General features: G+C 54.8%; 2 protein-coding genes across 4 annotated transcripts in view; one reads left to right on the top strand and one right to left on the bottom strand.

The window, feature by feature from the left end:
• Window positions 1-12,479, top strand: part of LOC116951950 (ubiquitin carboxyl-terminal hydrolase 25-like) — a 30,993-nt gene extending 18,514 nt beyond the window's left edge. For all 3 annotated transcript variants that reach the window (XM_032970859.2, XM_032970879.2, XM_032970887.2), the window contains exons 16-26: window positions 40-376; window positions 838-1,296; window positions 1,796-1,932; window positions 2,449-2,535; window positions 3,267-3,362; window positions 3,795-4,042; window positions 4,722-4,800; window positions 5,376-5,455; window positions 6,379-6,502; window positions 7,000-7,240; window positions 7,506-12,479. In XM_032970859.2, the coding sequence (XP_032826750.2) occupies window positions 40-376; window positions 838-1,296; window positions 1,796-1,932; window positions 2,449-2,535; window positions 3,267-3,362; window positions 3,795-4,042; window positions 4,722-4,800; window positions 5,376-5,455; window positions 6,379-6,502; window positions 7,000-7,240; window positions 7,506-7,771 (2,154 nt within the window). In that variant the 3' untranslated portion in view covers window positions 7,772-12,479. The remainder of the gene's footprint in view (window positions 1-39; window positions 377-837; window positions 1,297-1,795; window positions 1,933-2,448; window positions 2,536-3,266; window positions 3,363-3,794; window positions 4,043-4,721; window positions 4,801-5,375; window positions 5,456-6,378; window positions 6,503-6,999; window positions 7,241-7,505) is intronic.
• Window positions 12,480-12,611: 132 nt separating this feature from the next.
• Window positions 12,612-17,147, bottom strand: UBIAD1 (UbiA prenyltransferase domain containing 1). The gene is made up of 2 exons (XM_032970901.2): window positions 16,952-17,147; window positions 12,612-14,862 (listed from the first exon to the last, which is right to left on the bottom strand). The coding sequence occupies exon 2, from the start codon at window positions 14,827-14,829 to the stop codon at window positions 13,567-13,569; it is 1,263 nt and encodes a 420-aa protein (XP_032826792.1). The 5' UTR covers window positions 14,830-14,862; window positions 16,952-17,147; the 3' UTR covers window positions 12,612-13,566.
• Between the last annotated feature and the right edge of the window lie 188 nt (window positions 17,148-17,335).

Here is a 17,335-nt window from a genome sequence, read left to right on the forward strand (position 1 = left end):
CGCGCGTGTGTTGTGGCACCACGCCCAACCCGTGTGCAGCTCCCGTACCGGCTGCACGCCGTGCTGGTGCACGACGGGCAGGCCATGGCGGGACACTACTGGGCGTACGTCCGCGAGCACGCGCGTCTGCCCGCCGCCGCCGCCGCCAGCAGCAGCAGCAGCAGCAGTGGCAACAGCGCAAGCTCCAACAGCAACAGCGTTGGTGCGAGTGACGAGAGCTCGGGCTCCGACTCCTGCTGGCGCAAGTTTAACGACGTGCGCGTGAGCCGCGCCTCATGGGCCGAGCTGGTGCGCGACTCGTACGGAGGGGGCGCGCGCAGCGCCAGCGCGTACTGCCTCGTGTACGTGAACGCCCGCGCGCACGACTTCACTTCCGGTACGTGACCACACACAAAGAACCCCCATGTAACTCTCACCGAACTGTTGGAGCATAGTGCTGATAGCGACGTATGAAGGTCGGCGCTTCGCATGAAGGGGTGGGTGCCCAGCACCCACGCCCAGTCTCCTTTGTTTCCCAAGTGACGACTTTGACATGAGTAGACACAGGGGAGGCCCCAGGGCCGCTTCAGATATTGGTCACCGATGGAGCGGGAATCGAATTCGATCCATCCGGTTCGTAGCCCAGCAAGTTAACCACGACACCACTGCTCCCCACAAATGCACACACGCGCGCACAAAGCCTGAACAGACTGTTGGGGCGAGTACTGTTAGCGAGCACCTACGAAGGCCGGCACGCTCAAACAGACGAGCACACGCACGTAATGATAACTCGACGCGCTCGCGCGAGGCCCTGTCATATGTGCGTTTTTTAATATATGCGTTTGCTTGCGTGCGTAGAGCTGGCGGGCGAGGCCGTGGGCGACCTCTCCTCCCTGTCGCCCGCCCTGCGCGACCTTGTCGCCAAAGACAACCACCGCTTCCTGTCGGAGATGGCGATGCGGGGCAACGGGCCGGAGCGGCCCGCAGAGCCTGACGCGGACGCGCGGGAGCCCGGGCAGCGCGCGGAGCCGCGCGAGCACGAGCAGGAGGAGCGCCGGCACGAGCACGGCGGCGAGCAAGCGCCCGCGCGGGCGGCCCCTCCGGCGGCGGCGGCGGCGGCGGCGGCGGCGGCGTCGCGCGAGGGCGAGGGGTCGGGCGCCGCGCGCGAGCAGGAGCGGGCGGACAAGCACTCGCAGACGAACTCGCTCGAGCAGGAAGCGGAGCCGACGCGCGAGCGCGTGGATGGACGCGCTCGCGCGGGCGAGCGAGAGGAGACGCGCGTGCACGAGGGGCGCGCGCCGGACGTCGCCTCGATCAGTGAGTTACGCGCACATGCGCGAGAGTAAACGTGCGTGCGGTTGGGCGTGGCGGGCTGACCTCCATTGGTGCTGCTCGCTAGCAACACTTGCCTTGACAGTCTGTTAAGGCAATATGGGGGGGGATCTTTGTTTTTCTGTGTGCGTGGGAAGCACGCGTGTTGTTGTGGTTTGCGCCACTCTGCGCCGGACCCGGCGACCTGAGTTTAATTCCCGCTCACGGCCAATAACGATGGGGAGAATATTTTAAACAGTCTTGGGCCCTCCCCTCGGTTGACACCGAAGCTGAGTGGTGTGTACATGGGCTACGTGCTGAGTGACCATGTGCCGACAGGGACAGCTGCCACTGGGGGTGCCCTTACAAATGTTTGAGCTATCCCAGTGTACAGGAGGGCGCTCTATCAAAAACAGATTATAACCATTATTCTTTATTGCTCTCAACAAGGGCTATTGCCCCAACACTATACCTGTCACAGTATAATTTTTTTTCGTTCTGGGAGGCGAGACCCAGAGGCAAGGCAGTGAGGCGGACGGATCTGCGTCTCTTCCTGGTCGTGAAGGGACTTCAGCCCCGTCACCCTCACCTTCAGGCACGGAGGAGTACATGAAAGTAGGCCCGGACACGCCCACGGAAAAGGCAAGTGTTTGTCATCAGCGTCGTCATCCCTGGGATTATCATCATCATCATCGTCGTCGTTATTATCATCCAAGTGATTATAGTCCACTATATCATCATCACGATATTTCGTCATTTATTTCCACTTTCCGCTATCTTGTGCCAATATGCTCAAGTAGTGCATATCTCTCCGACATCAGTCTCTTATGTCGTTATCAGGCCATTCTCTGTTAGGCCTTCCTCTCTTTCCTGTTCCTTCCATCCTACATATATGTCCGAATAGTGCCAGTTTCCCTCCCATCACTGCCTGCATCATCAGGTCTCCTACGTGCTATCATTTCCTTCTACGTCGGTCACTCTTGGGGTCCGGCTCAGATGCAGTTATCTTTCTTCATTATCATCACCGTCGTCGTCATTCCGGTGTGGTGGAGCCCGGCGGTGACGCATCGCGACACCGCACGTCGTTCACCTCGTCAGCGATTGACCGCTGTGCTGCGCCCGTCTCGTCCGTGTGCCCGTGCGCGTGTGTGCCTGCAGCCCAGGGTGGAGCGCGTCGTCGAGGTCTCCATCCCGGACGTGGGGACCATCGTCGTCCAGGCGGAGGAGCATGGCTACAACGACGAGGTGAGGGGGGGGTGGGCGGGAGACGCGGGAGACACGCGCAAGGTGAACAGGGGAGATAAATAGGACGCACGGGGAGGCGAGGGAGACACTGGGACGCAGGCAGACGGGGGTGAGACAAATGGGACTCGGCGTGCGGTGTGCATGAAGCATCACCACTGGGGGACACAGGCGGCCAGGCTTCGTGCTGTGCACAGCATCCTTTCATGCGCTCTGCTGGCATTAACAGGACCTCGCTGACATCGCTGGCCCCAGGCATCGCTAGCCCCACACGTCGCTAGCCCCACACATCGCTAGCTGACCACACATCGCTAGCCCCACACGTCGCTAGCCCCACACGTCGCTAGCCCCACACATCGCTAGCTGACCACACATCGCTAGCCCCACACGTCGCTAGCCCCACACGTCGCTAGCCCCACACGTCGCTAGCCCCACACGTCACTAGCCCCACACGTCGCTAGCCCCACACGTCACTAGCCCCACACGTCGCTAGCCCCACACGTCACTAGCTGACCTCACATCGCTAGCCCCGCACGTCACTAGCCCCAGATGTCGCTAGCCCCACACGTCGCTAGCCCCACACATCGCTAGCCCCACACGTCGCTAGCTGACCACACGTCGCTAGCCCCACACGTCGCTAGCCCCACACGTCGCTAGCCCCACACGTCGCTAGCCCCACACGTCGCTAGCTGACCACACGGTGGATGTTTGTGCGTGCGTGTGTGCATGTGCAGGTGATGCTGACGCCGGCCATGCAAGGCGTGCTCATGGCGGTCGCTCGAGCCCGGCTCGTGCGCGAGGCTCAGGGGCCCGAGGCCACCCTCATTGAGGTAGCTGTCGCCGCGGTAACCGGCCACTCCGAGAGCTGCCGTTGCCATGGGGACACGGCGTCGACATCCTGGGTTAATTTGTAGGGTTGCTGCTTCCCTCGAAGCTTGAACCGGGTCCTCGTGTGTCGCGCGTTTGTGTGTGGTCCACACGATGTATTTATTGGTCGGCGCAGTGCGCGTATACACGGCGAGTTGGACAGAAGAATCTGTGGCAAAGAGCTGCATAGCTCATCGGATTTATCCAGAATTAAATGAAGATTCCGAGATGGCAGTACACCCGCAGATAACTTGAATCTCTCTGTGCGGACCTTGTTTACCCTCCTCGTGCACCGTGGTAAGCTCTCTCCGCATACTCCGGCCTCCTCTCACATTGCACCGTCCGCGTGCCTCTGCCCCCCCCCCCCACTCGCCACCACCCCACCGTGCGTGCAGGCGTTTCGCGTAGAATACGCGCGCCTGAGAACCCTGGCGCAGGAGTCGTACCCGGACGCCTCCTCGCCCGCGTCGCCTCCCCTGGCGCCCGCGGGCGCGTCAGGGGCGGCGGCGACGGCGTGGCGCGGCCGTGAGGAGCGGCTGGAGCACGTCGTCATCTACCTCTTCCAGAACGAGGCTCCCAACCGCGTGGTGGAGCGCGCTCTGCTCGAGCAGTTCGCCGACCGGAACTTGAGCTACGACGAGCAGTGAGGCCCTGGTGCACTGATCCCCTGGTCACAGTCGCCTGACGCATTCATCCACTCATCACAGTCGCCTGATGCACCGATTCCCTGGTCCCACTCGCCTAGTGCACTGATCTCCTGGTTCCACTCGCCTGATGCAATGATCCCCTGATCCCAGTTATCTGATGCACTGATCCCCTGGGTCTCACTCGCCTGATTTACTGATAGACTGATCACAGTCACCCGGTGCACTGATCCTGCTCGCCTGTCTCCTGAAATAGTCCCAAGCCTCTGATCCTGAACACCCGTTTTCCTGGAACAGAGCACCAATTCACTGATCCCTAACCCCAGTTTCCTGGACACTGATCTTGAATATAATTTTCATGGAACAGTCGTAAGCCACTGATCTTGATTATTACCCAGGTATCCGATTGTATTCGTAGTCACAGCTCGGCTCTGACGTGGCCTCTAACGCTCAGGTTTGCTTTCAAAGAAGAATGAGTGGCTCAGTCGTGGCTCGGCTCAGGGCTTAGCTCAATTGAAATCCTGAACATGGCTGGGGCCGTCCTCAAAGCCGGCTCAAGTAAAGCGTTGGGTTTGAGACGGCTCAATCAAGCCAAGCATTAGCCTGAGTCGCGACTTAGAATATGAGTCTAGCATTCGGTATTGTGAATGCAAAATGCGTGTGTGTCTTTCTCATTAGGCTCATTAAGATAATGAAGGTTGCTCAGGCGAAATTGCAAGAAATCAGTCCTGAAGATATGGATCCAGCTGAGTACCAGGTGTGTGATCCACCTCCAGCACACACAACCCTCAAGAAACCCGCATGTATGTGTTTAAGTAGTGTATGTGTACTCTTTGGTTCTTTCGGTAAAGTCACGTAGGTCGAAAATAATAGATCACGACGTTTCGATCGCAGCACAAGCGGTCGTCATCAGGTGAGACAATTACAGCAGGAAAACTGCTGAAGTGTATGGATATATGGGGGAGCGGGAGTGTTGCGGTGTAGCGCACTGCGATACGAAACCTGAGTTAGATTCCCACATGTGGCCAACACCAGTAACAATTATCTGAACCGGTCTTGGCCCTCCCCTAGGTCGACTCAGCCTCAAATGAGTACCTGGTGCGGTGTGTAAGCATTGCTACTGGGGAGGCAAAGGCAGTCGGGCGTGATGCTGGCCACCCACCCCCTCGTGTGCCGTTCCGGCCATCGTAGGTGCACGCTCACACTTGCCTCAACAGTCTGTTGAGGCTATACGGGGATCTTTGTCAAATGTATGGATGCGCATATGTAATTGTAATGCACGTGTGTGTGTGCTTTATTTGTATGCGTGTTTGTGTTTTTTCTTTTTTATAGAAATGGCACCAGGAGTATGAGCTGTTCCGGCAAGTGTGTGTTTACCTGGTTATGGGCATCGAGAAATATCAGGAGGGCAGGTACCACACTGTGTGTGTGTGAGGTTGAGAGTGAGTGTGGCTGTGTGATCATTGAATAGTGAACATCAATTACCTCGGATCAGTAGTGCAGAGAACTGGCATCGTTAAGTAGCGTACAGAGAGATTGGGCTCAGGTAAATATTGACACTGCCGGCAATATGTTGCTACTAAGTGGCAGTGACATCACCATAGCGCCTGTGCCAGACCAGGTGTACTTTTAGGTCACGTGAGGCTCGCTTACAGGAGATCACGGGACAGACCCAAGTGCCATGGGTTGACTTGAGATGACTGGCAGATGCACATACCACCTACGCTCCGCACTGTGCCAACTGCTGTTTTTTCGGCCCGGCCCGGCGCTCCGCTCCTTGTTGTGAGCGTCGCATCCCTGCCCTCTATTGGAGAGCAACTGCCTCCCAACTACCGAGTAGCATCTTTCACGAGCCTCCTCCATAAGCAAATCTACTCATCTCCACATCTTCCTGTAACCACATCAGCTCATCTCTTCTCTAGCCCGTGCCGCACCCATTTAGTCCCCCCTGGCCAAACAAAGCCTGCTTGGGCAAGCGGTGGTTGGGTGTGCGGGCTTTATTATTGAACAGCAGACACACACATATGTAATGTGCAGTGCACAGAGATTCCACGGTGGTTCAATTTCAAAGTGAGGCCGGGGTTTACAAACAGATCATCTAGACCTCGGCCTCTGAATTAAACGCAGAGACACACGGCTTGAAGTCTTGTGTTGTGTACATGTGTGGTGTTTGATGGCGGCCGGGCGTGGTCCTGGCCACCCACCCCCTCGCGTATCGTTCCGGCCTTCGTAAGTGCTCGCTAACAGCACTTGCCCCAACGGTCTCTTGAAGCCATACGGGGTGGGGGGGATCTTTGTCTTTTGTGCGCCCGTGTGCCCTTGTGCACGCGTGCAGGTACACAGAGGCGCTGCCGTGCTTAATGCACGCGCATGCGGTGAACGAGGAGCTGCTGGCGCGCGGCCAGCGCCGGGGCGTGCGGCGCGACGTGCTGGCGCGCTACCGCAGGGTGTGCGTGCGGGTGAGGCTCCGCCCCTGGCTTGCTCACTCGCGAGCCACACCACCACCGCTCTCACACTCGACAACGACAACAACAACAAACGGCCACCGTTCGCCACTAAGTGGCCAGTGACGTCGCCACAATGCTTGTGCCAAGCTCGGTGCGCTTTGATGCCGTCGCGTGAAGTGCGGAAGACTTTTGCTGCCGGCAAGAGCGTCACGGGTCAGACCCAGACGTTATGGCAGACGAGTCACTTCTTCTCCCCTACTGTGCACTATTTGCTGTGTTTTACGTATGTATGTTGAACTTATTTCGCACCGTATTTAGCCAGCCGTGCTAATCGGAGGGTTAAGCTGCCTGGCCACGAGCAAAAACATAGCCAGGCACATCAAGAATGTCACTGTATTGGTGCCAGATAAGCTCTTGTTTTACCCTTCCAAAGTCTTGTCTGCTTGTCAATGTCCCCCACACTCTCCTCCCTCTCCCGCCGTCTCCCCTCTCTCCCCGTGCCGCCCCAGCGAGTCAACGAGGCGTGCGCGCTGACGTTCGGCACGGGGGACGTGGCCCAGGCCACGCGCTCGCTCGCCGTCATGACGGAGTTGGTGCTGCCCGCCATGGCGCTCCTGGCCCCGCTGGGCAGCTCCTGCGAGGGCGGCGACGCCGGGGACGAGGCGGCCGTGGCCAGGGAGTCCGACCTGTGCGCCGTCGAGCTGATGCGCGACCGCTGGTGCTCCTACCTTGGCCGCGACGACATGGCGTGTGAGGGGCCGCACGCCACGTGCCGCGCTTAGCACGCAGCATGCCGCACCGAACAACTAGGGTCGCAGCACACCGACCGCCCTGGCCTAACGTCTCGAACCGCACTCACCGCACCACACAGTTGGCCACTCTCAAAGTGGCAACGATGCACTGACCGGACGATGCACAACGCTGAATGAAGACACAACGCTGGCCACATTTGAGTTACTGCACCCACACTGGCCGAGCACTCCACACTGACCAGTTGCCTGTCGCCCTCCCGCAGCCGAACTCCAGGAGCTGCTCACCGACTTCCTGCCGCGGCTGCTGGACTACCAGCCCGAGCCAGCTCCGCCGACACAGCTCACTCCTCCTCCCCTGCAGGGGCCGCCACCGCCGCCGCCGCCGCCCTCCGAGCCCCGCAAATGCGAATCTTCCGGCGAAAACTGGCGCGGCCTGCGGGCCCCGCCGCGCCTCAAGGCTTACTCGCCCCACACGCTTGCCGAGAAGATGGCAGAAGTACTCAGGGTGAATCGGCCCCGCGAGGCGTAGCGAGTGAGCGAGCGAGCAGGGCGTGGGGTTAACGGGGTGCGGGGGCTGCTCACCCACAGAACTGATTCTCAGCGCTGTTGTTTTGATGCTAGGAACTTTGCCGGCTCTTCCCGGAAATTCTGCAATTGCTTCCTTTTGCTGCGAGAGTTTTCCCAGCTTTGGGGGAATTCCCTCGAATGTTTTCTTTGGCCCTGGAATATTTATCAGCACTTCCCAGGAACTGAGCTGCCACTTCTTGCGTTGGCAATAGAGGGATTTCTTAGTTCTCCTCGGGAATCCTGAAAATTATTCCTTCTGCTCTGAGGGATGTCACTGTTCTTCCCAGAAATCATAGAATGTTTCATTTTGTCTTTGGAGGTGAAAGAGCATTCTCAGCTCTTCCTGGAAATTCTGCAGGTCCTTAGACTCTTCTTCAGCGTCAACACACACAAAACCACCATTCCTGGAAACATCCCATTTCAGAATTTGACTTGCGGATATTGGACCACGCCACTGGAACACAAAGGTCTACCCTTGTGAAGGACGCCACGAGTTCTTTAATGTCCACTTCACAGCAGGCGGTGCACTCTGGTTGATGATGATGACGATGATTGTGATGAGAATAACATCTGACGAAAATCACAGGGCAGTGATGGGTGATGGAACCGTCAACTCAGAGCAAACTTGTCAAGCGTCGAGCGTGCTCAAACAACGGCCGCCCGGCTGGCCGCCGCCATTAGTGGCGGAAGATTTTTCCACCTCTTTCCGGGAATTCCCCGTGTGTGTCCGTGCGTGTATCCGTGCGCGTGAGCTACAAAGCGTGTGCAAAGTCTGGCTTGTGATCCCATGGGAAGTATGTATTTTTTTTCCACAAACCCCCCCCCCCCTTGTGAATGATGGCCTGACATCTGGGACAAGTTGTGTGCTGTACGTAACCTCCGGGAAAGGTCCCCGGCACGCTTGCCAAAGTCTTAGGGAAGAGCCCATGCTTGCCGTGTCCTCAGCAGGCTCTTCCCTCACTTCATCCCGAGCCCATGTAACTGTCACGCTTGTGGTTTTCCTTGTGCTCGTCTCAAAACAACGCAACAGCGCGAGAACTCCTCGACTGGCCATGGCCATGGTCACGAGCTTGAAACGAGGACTGCGCTGTCCGTCATCATTGGGCCGTTGGGCCGGCGTTGATGTGAAGAAACGACCACGCGATGTTTTAAACTTTTAAAGTGCAATTGAGGGAATGGGGGTTGCAGGGGGGGGGGTGGGAAGTTAAGAGGGACGACCCCGTGTAGGCACGACCACAGACATCGTGATGGGCAAAGATAAGCGTTGGTTTGCATCGGTCTCTCTCCTTGATCGTCATGCGACAGTTGATCAGCCTCTCGCACACCTTATGTATTTGTGTTACAAGTTTAGAGCTCAGTCACAGGTGAACTGCAAGAAAGTTTGTCGACCTATTTGATTTTGTTCTTTTGGTCGAAATTGCAGGCAGGCACAGACCGAGCCACTCGCTCGGCATTTGGGTTTGAAGCCGGTGGTCGCCTCCCGACCGTGCGGGTCAGATAATTGAAAGACGCTTGGGCCACCGTGCCACCTCCGTGGCCGTCTCTCAATCTGAAGTGTTAGCTCCGATGCCCATGCAGGGATGCGGAGTGATTTAACGATGCCTTGCTTCGTATCCAGATGCCAAGAAGAGCGCCAGTCGGATAAACTGCCGAATCTTGACCCATCTCCAAAACGCAACGTGTCCTTCATGTCTACGTGGGCTCGTCCCTAGTACCTGTTGTCCGTTTCTCTCATCCTTGCTCTCTTCGTCCTGCCGGTCTTGCACCGTTTCCCTCCCATGTTTTCACCTCCCACACACTCCACTTTAGCTTCAACACTCCGGAAACGTTGCATGACAAAAACTCTTCCCATCGGGAGTTGAGGGAGCTGGCGCTTTTGTGACGCTACCACTGGTGGTGCGGAACCGTTGCTCCGGTTGCTTGCCAATGGTTTGAAACGTAGGCTTTCGCGACCAATATCCATTATAAAGGTTTTTTTTTAGTTAGCCATGAATATAAATGTCTCGTTAAACCCGCCACCACCCGACACGAACAATTAGTAAGGTTTGTCACATAAACAGAACATGCCAATTCGTTACTAATTTAGCACATCTGTGTGTTGGAGAGTAAACCCACAGCATTTACAATTCGAGTTTTGTGGGTTTACTCTCCAATGCACCCGTGTGCTGAACTCGTAATGAATTGGCACGTTTTGTTTACGCAACAAAACCATACCAGTTGGCTGTGTCGGGTGGTGGAGGGTTTAACGACACATTTAAATGTAAGCGATCTAACCCAAAAAAAAACCTTATGCTTGCTAATGCTCACGTTGGTTTGCTGTTTGCCCAACTCGACACGCGTCCCACTGCACCCCCCCCCGCTCTGCGTGCCGACTCGGCGAGCGTCCGTAGTGGACGGGGGTCAATGAGTGGCTCGTGTCGTGTGAACATCACTCCCAAGAATGTGGAGAAATTTAAATTAATAATTGCACCTTGCAAACTGGCATGGTTAATGCTGTCCGACCAACATTAATCTAGATCCACCACGGGCAGCTCGACGGTTAGTGGGAGAGAATCGGTGCAAAAGGCAATGACTAATAAGAGAGGGCACCACTGTGCGGGTTATGTGAATGTTTTGATTGCGCACAGATGTCCTCCCAGTCGGGCGCTTTGTGTCTGCACAATGAAGCATTTCAATTAATTCCAGATTCCCCCCCCCGACAGGAATTGTATGGTCACACGATGTTGTGGAACAACCTGGAAATCACATCGCAGGCTTTTTACCAATGTTACACAGCAACCAATCCTTGTCCTCCTGCTGTGCGGATGAGCGGTTCGCGGCCGTGCCCGTCTTGTCTGCTCAACAAGCCCCCTCGGTTGTTGAAGCAGTTTAAGCTAAGTACGTTAGTTTGGACGCTGCACCCTGCATTGGCGCAAGCCCTGCCCTTCACTCGCAGCAGTTGCCATTCAACGATTCACAATCCAATGTTACGATATGGAGTTGTATCCAAATTAATTTTTGTCGCCTCGTGTGTCCTGTGACCTGTATGTTCCGTCTCTTTTGCACCGTTAAGCCTGAAGGTCGCGTTTGCGTATCGTGCATAACGTCCAAGGGATTCTTAATGCACAACTTTTAAGCCACGTATCTAGAACGTAATAATTTCAATTGGGGAATTGTTACAGGCGTACACACTTGATATTGTGTTGCTCTACGCTTTTGTAGTCTTCAAAGGTGATGCCCTGTCATGGGAATCACTGCGTGGAGGAGTGGGCAGGACGGTCGCAGGAAGCAATTTCCCTTCGTCCTCTCACCCACAAGTGGGCCTGGCAGTAAACAGCCCGGTCATCATGGTTTATCGTCTAAAAATAATGCCCAACCTCCACACCGACGCGGTGTCCTGACATAGCCAGTGTGACCCCCGGATGGAAGACAACCCCATTGGCTGGTTTCACTTAGTTTATTTAAAGCAGTAAGTAAAACAAAATGGGAAAATACAAAAAGTATTTAATGGTACTTGGCTGGAGGGGCTGATATCGGTGCCTTGGGAGGTGCTGGCTCAACGCCCTGACATGTGGCCGTTGTGAACCCAAATACTTTATTTTTAAGATTGAGGTGTGGTGTGACAAATCCCGCGATGCCAATCCCTGCTGTTTGAGTCTGTGGGCCTCTCGGTCGGCGAGGTGCGTTTGCTTTTGTGTTGAAGTGCATTTGTTGCCTGCATTTAAGTTTTTTATGTTTAAAAAAACATGAAAATAAGCTTGACTCAATTTCCCACCAGCTTTCCCTGCTACACTTTCAAAGGTCTGATCCATGAAAAATCCATTTGTCACAGGAAGAAAATACTATCAGCCCACAATGCTTGCCGTTGTGTATGGCTCCTTAAATGACATTGCTTTAAAACCACTTTTCCACAATTTAGTGCTTCGGAACCAATATTTACCCCCAGCGGAGTGGTTCACTGCCACCCTTCTCCCGCAATGCTTTTTCCAGCGCTTATATAATACCCATAACACCACTCTTCAGAGCTGCAACCTAAGGTGACGGGGGAAGTGTATCTAAATACGACGGGAGACACTGGGGAAATGCCAGCCCTGCAGTGGGGTAGCATGGGTCTCGCGCAACGTCGCTTGGGCATGGAATCGACGCTCCGGATCGAGGATGGACGACGGAGAAACATCCACAGCCGCGCAGTCATTCAAGCACAGCTACCCACACAGCCGCTCGCGAACAACCGTGATCCACGTCACATGCACAAACCACTATATCTGGACTTAAAAGAATCGCTTACAACGTGCAACAACACACTCGCCAAGTTACTTCTTGTGCGTCGCGCGCAACGCACGCACAGTCGCACTTTAATACACGACCGCCAAAGCACGCGTGTACATTCTACTGAACTTACACAATGTTAATGCTGCTAGAGCGAGTGATAAGACGTACAAATGTATATTGTTACACGCAGCAAACTCGCCGGGGGACGTAACCGTATTCGGCACGACCGATGAACCCACGCGCACAAAGTGCTGTCATGCATACGAATTGTACGCACGGTACGTGCGAGGTTTTGACGGCGGCGCCCGGCAGGCGTTGTTCTCCAGTGCTGCTTTAGCTGTGTTTGACGCAGCATTGAGACTGACCCACAGTAATGGTTATGCTCCACCTGTATATCAAATAAAGACAGCGGACATTAACTGGAGAGGTTTTGGTAGCTTCAGGGTGTGTGTGTGTGGTAAGTGTGCAGGTAAAAGTGTCGACAGTGATCATGTTGCGATGGGACGGTGGATGGAGGTTGAAAAAAAAAAGCAGTCGCTTGATTCCAAATGTGCAGGTTTCCAAAATTTTAACTTTAATTAAAGTAATATACAAACGCTCCATTTACATTCAAAGTCATTTTCAAACAACTCCTCTTTAAAAAGAGAAACGGACTGCTACACACACGGTTTGTATTTTCCTCGTCTGACATTGGACAAGACTTAAACAGCCTCGTGTAAGAGACACCAAGCCCGTGCAACCCCAGGCCATATGCACAACACCACTGGTAATTGGCGTATTAATAGAACACGGGCCTCTCCCGAGTTCACTGAAATTAGTGTTCACTGTGGGGTGCGAATGTCGGCAAAGAGGAATGCAGAGGCAGCGAGGTGTGGCGCTTGTGACACTGCCTTCGTCTGTCGTGTTCACCTTACCGGTGACCAAAATAGCGTTTGCAACAATGGTCTCTGGGGTGAAATTGGGGACATTTGCTTGAATGCATGAGTGTGAATGCGCACACTTTCATATTTGATTGTGGGCAGCAGAGGGCAGTGCAACAAAATCCATCAATGTACTTGTGCTCCTACATGTACGCGCTTTCTCCCCGTTTAAACCGCATTGACCAGTGTAGTAAAGTATGGTCAATTAACTCCCATGAAACAATACGACAAGTGGAGACTCTCATTGATTTGTGGACTTTACATGTGTGTTAATGTATGTGTGTGTTAATGTATGTGTGTTAATGTGTGTGTTAATGTGTGTGTTAATGTGTGCGTGCGTGCACGAGCGATACACTCCGCTGCTTCTGACGCGGTTATCTGGCTTGACCACCCGAACGTGAAATTGTTGCTGTTACTCTGCATCTACATAAGCCATACGAAAGAAGTGGAGTGTTCATGTGCGTGATTTCCGGGGGTGTGGAAGTGATTACGCACGTGCTTTCCCACGTGCTCGTTTATGCATCTGCGGCGCTGGATTGTTGTTCGCGCGCGTCGACCAGCGTCGAAGCGCGCGAGCTGCGCGCCGTCACGTGAGTCCGCGGAGACTCCCCGGCGGCGCGAGGAGCACGCCCGCCGCGTACAGCAACCCCACGGCCAGGCCGAGCCTCGCCGTGCCCTGCGGGACGTCCCCGAGCGTGCCCGCGCGGAACCGCCGCTCCAGCCTCAGCGCCAGCGGCAGCGCGGCGAGCGGCGCCGCCAGCGTGGGCGCGCGCAGCCTCGCGGCGCCGGCGGCGAGGCCCGCGAAGGGCAGCAGCAGCAGCGCGATGTAGAGCGCGTACGAGGCGGCGGGGCCCATCACCATGGCGAGCGTGACGGCGCCGGCCGCGCGGTCGCCCTCGGCGTCGCGCGCGTTGTTGGCGTGCAGCGCCGCCTGCGCCAGCAGCGCCAGCGGAAGCCCGTAGGCGAGGGGCCCCGCGGCGAGGCGGCCCGTCTGCGCCGAGAAGGCGAAGAGCACCGAAAGCGGGCCGAACGTGACGAAGATGAGCGCGTCGCCCATGGCCACGTACTTGAGGCCGATGCCGCCCGTGTAGAGGAAGGAGCTGGAGAGGCCGCCGAAGTAGAGCAGCGCCAAGTGCTCGTTGCGCAGCGGCGACGCGGCCGCCAGCGCCAGGGCCCCCGCGCAGCCGGCGCTGTAGAGCAGGGCGCCCAGGCGCACGACCTGCGCGGGCGCCAGCAGCCCGTCCACCAGCGTGCGGTCGTCGCTTCGGCGGTCGCCCGAGTCCACGCCGCGCGCGAAGTCGTAGTAGGTGTTGACGAGGTTTCCGGCGCCGTGCACGCACAACACGCACGCGAGCGTGGCGGCGAATGCCGCGGGGCGGAACGTGCCGTCGGCGCGCCACGCCAGCGCCGCGCCGAGCGCCACGGGCGCCAGCGACGCGCCGAACGACCACGGCCGCAGCGCCCGCCAGTGGGCGCGCCAGCGGCGGGCACGCAGCCAGTGGCGCGCGCGTGAAACCGAGCCGCCGCTACGAGCACCAACTCTGGTAAAGCCGCCGCCGCCGCCGAAGGGATCTTTTACGGAGTGCCATTCGCCGGTGCCATCGCCACTTCCACTGCCGCCGTTTGCAAATCCATTGGAATGGAGTCGCCCGCCCACGGAACCGCCGTTTCCAATGGGAAAGCTGTCGCCGTGCGGAGCTGGGCTGTGGCCCGGGAGAGCCGAGTCTTCGCCCGCGCGCAGGCTGGCGCCGGCAGGGGGCCCCGGCGTGGCCAAGGGGGCGCCGTCATCCATGATGTTGAGATGGAGCTCGCCGGCCGTGGAGGCGGGAGATCGCGCTGACAAAGCCATGAAGATAAATCACCAAGAGGACGGAGTCATCTCCTGTGGGCGGCACCACCATCATCTTCAACATCACCACCAACATTTGCATCACCATTGCACGTGTATCATCTTATTTTTTTTATACGTGCTTATGTTGTATTTGTTTTGGCCCATGTCCCTATTGAAAAATCGATCTTCCATCTCACTGGACTATCAGATGGATTTGTTAAGCAACGTCCATTGCCTTTAATTATAGGTGGCCAAATACCGCCGAGATCCTGAGTACCAATCTGCGCTTCAGCCATTGTGATAAAAAAAACATACTCAAGTTTAGCAAGTTATTGGATTAGTTTGATGAACGATAATACCAGCATTTAAATAAACCCTTTTACTCAGTATACTCCATCCAGGGCATGTTTCCGCCACTTTCTAATTTAAGATGTAGCTTTGTGGCTTTGTAACCACTCCTCCAGAGTTACTATCAACTCTCCCTCTATCACAAAGGCTGCCACTCCTTCAGAAGCGTGGAGTTCTCAAACTCGCCGAGACGACCTTAATATCAAGTTTTATCTGCTACTAGTTCAACCTGCTTCCAGTTCGACTGCACTTTATTCACCCGACAAGAGTCCACGCTTTGTATATAGCAATGGTCAAATCAAGAAGGCCTCCCCCCTCGTGTTTGTATCACTTCTTAGCATTCGCCTATCCACCACCTTCCCAGCGAACGCTACCAGAGACCCACAAACGCACAGAAAAGCTCACACCGACCGGCGTGGTGAAGTATGGTCAAAACAACCCCCCCCCCCCTACGTGAGACGCAAATGGCTGGTGGACACCAGAGCCTGGGTGGGGGCCATGGTTTAAGTGCGTCAGTCAGTGAGTGGGGGGAGGTTGTTTGACCATACTTCACCACAATGGTTCGTGTGGGATGGTGAAAGATGCGCCTTGCGTGGTGTGGGTGACCCTAAGCCAGCGAAGGGTCTGAAAGGCTCACAAGCTTGGACACCACGTTGAGGCAGCGCGCCGCTCTAACAAGATTACGGTGTTGGTTATGATAGTTTATGTTTTTACATGTTGATCGCGATGATGCTGATGATGATATTACCTCGATGTTGCTAATGTTGATAGCGAAGATAGTGAGATTGTTGATGGTCACAGTGGTGATGTTGAGGTTGTTAAAAGCGGTTAGTGATGGTGAGGTCGTTCATATGGTGAGGTTGTTGAAGGTAATAGTAAGGTTGTTGATGATGATGTTGTGAATAGCGTTACTTTAATGTGGATAGTTACACTTTAATATTCTTGGGGCTTTCGTAAGTCACGTAGATAGCGGTCGTCTTCCTGGCCGCTTGTGTTGCGATCGAAACGTCGTAGTTTTTTTTGTTATTTTCTTGTTATTTTATTTGAACCTATCTACGTGACTTTACCGAAAGACCCAATAAAATAATTTAATGTTGATGGTGTTGATGATATAATGTAATGTTGATGGAGACGTTTTAATTATGACGTTGATTTAAGATAGTGAAGTGTTCCTGATATGGATGTTGTTGATAGCAAAGTGATAGTGACGTGTGAATGTTGTTGATAGTTAAGTGTGAATGTTGTTGATAGTGACGTGTGAATGTTGATAGTGACGTGTGAATGTTGTTGATAGTGACGTGTGAATGTTGTTGATAATTAAGTGTGAATGTTGTTGATAGTTAAGTGTGAATGTTGTTGATAGTTAAGTGTGAATGTTGTTGATAGTGACGTGTGAATGTTGTTGATAGTTAAGTGTGAATGTTGTTGATAGTTAAGTGTGAATGTTGTTGATAGTTAAGTGTGAATGTTGTTGATAGTTAAGTGTGAATGTTGTTGATAGTGACGTGTGAATGTTGTTGATAGTGACGTGTGAATGTTGTTGATAGTGACGTGTGAATGTTGTTGATAGTTAAGTGTGAATGTTGTTGATAGTTAAGTGTGAATGTTGTTGATAGTGACGTGTGAATGTTGTTGATAGTTAAGTGTGAATGTTGTTGATAGTGACGTGTGAATGTTGTTGATAGTGACGTGTGAATGTTGTTGATAGTTAAGTGTGAATGTTGTTGATAGTTAAGTGTGAATGTTGTTGATAGTTAAGTGTGAATGTTGTTGATGTTTATGGGCCACTCACACGCCGCGATGCACGCGCCCGCAGGACGTGGCGTGGTCACCGGGTCAAAGGATCCGAACCCATTGGTGGATCCGGATCCTATAGCGAAACACGAGGATCCGGATCCCACGGCGACCCCTAACCCGTGGGGAACCACGTCCGCCGGAATTGCAGATGACGTCATGTCGTTCGTGCCAAAAAAACATTGGTCTCTCGCCTCGCGCAAATAAAAGGCCTGGAACAAACTGCCTGCGAAGGCGCAACACAATTGCAACAACAATATCGCGTGTGTTGTCGTTATTGTCGTTGGGGGAGTCTCGCTGCCACCCATTGACTGTGATGACGTCACTCAGGGCGGGTTGTCCGGTCGGATGACGTTGCATTCAGAGACAGAACCGCACGCGG

The sequence above is a fragment of the Petromyzon marinus genome, chromosome 3 (assembly GCF_048934315.1).
Source record: "Petromyzon marinus isolate PM22_M1 ecotype Great Lakes invasive population chromosome 3, UKy_Petmar_22M1.pri1.0, whole genome shotgun sequence".
Taxonomy (NCBI): Eukaryota; Metazoa; Chordata; class Hyperoartia; order Petromyzontiformes; family Petromyzontidae; genus Petromyzon; species Petromyzon marinus.

Excerpts from the sequence above, each read along its gene's own strand:
- UBIAD1 (XM_032970901.2), bottom strand. The coding sequence starts at position 14,829 with ATGGCTTTGTCAGCGCGATCTCCCGCCTCCACGGCCGGCGAGCTCCAT.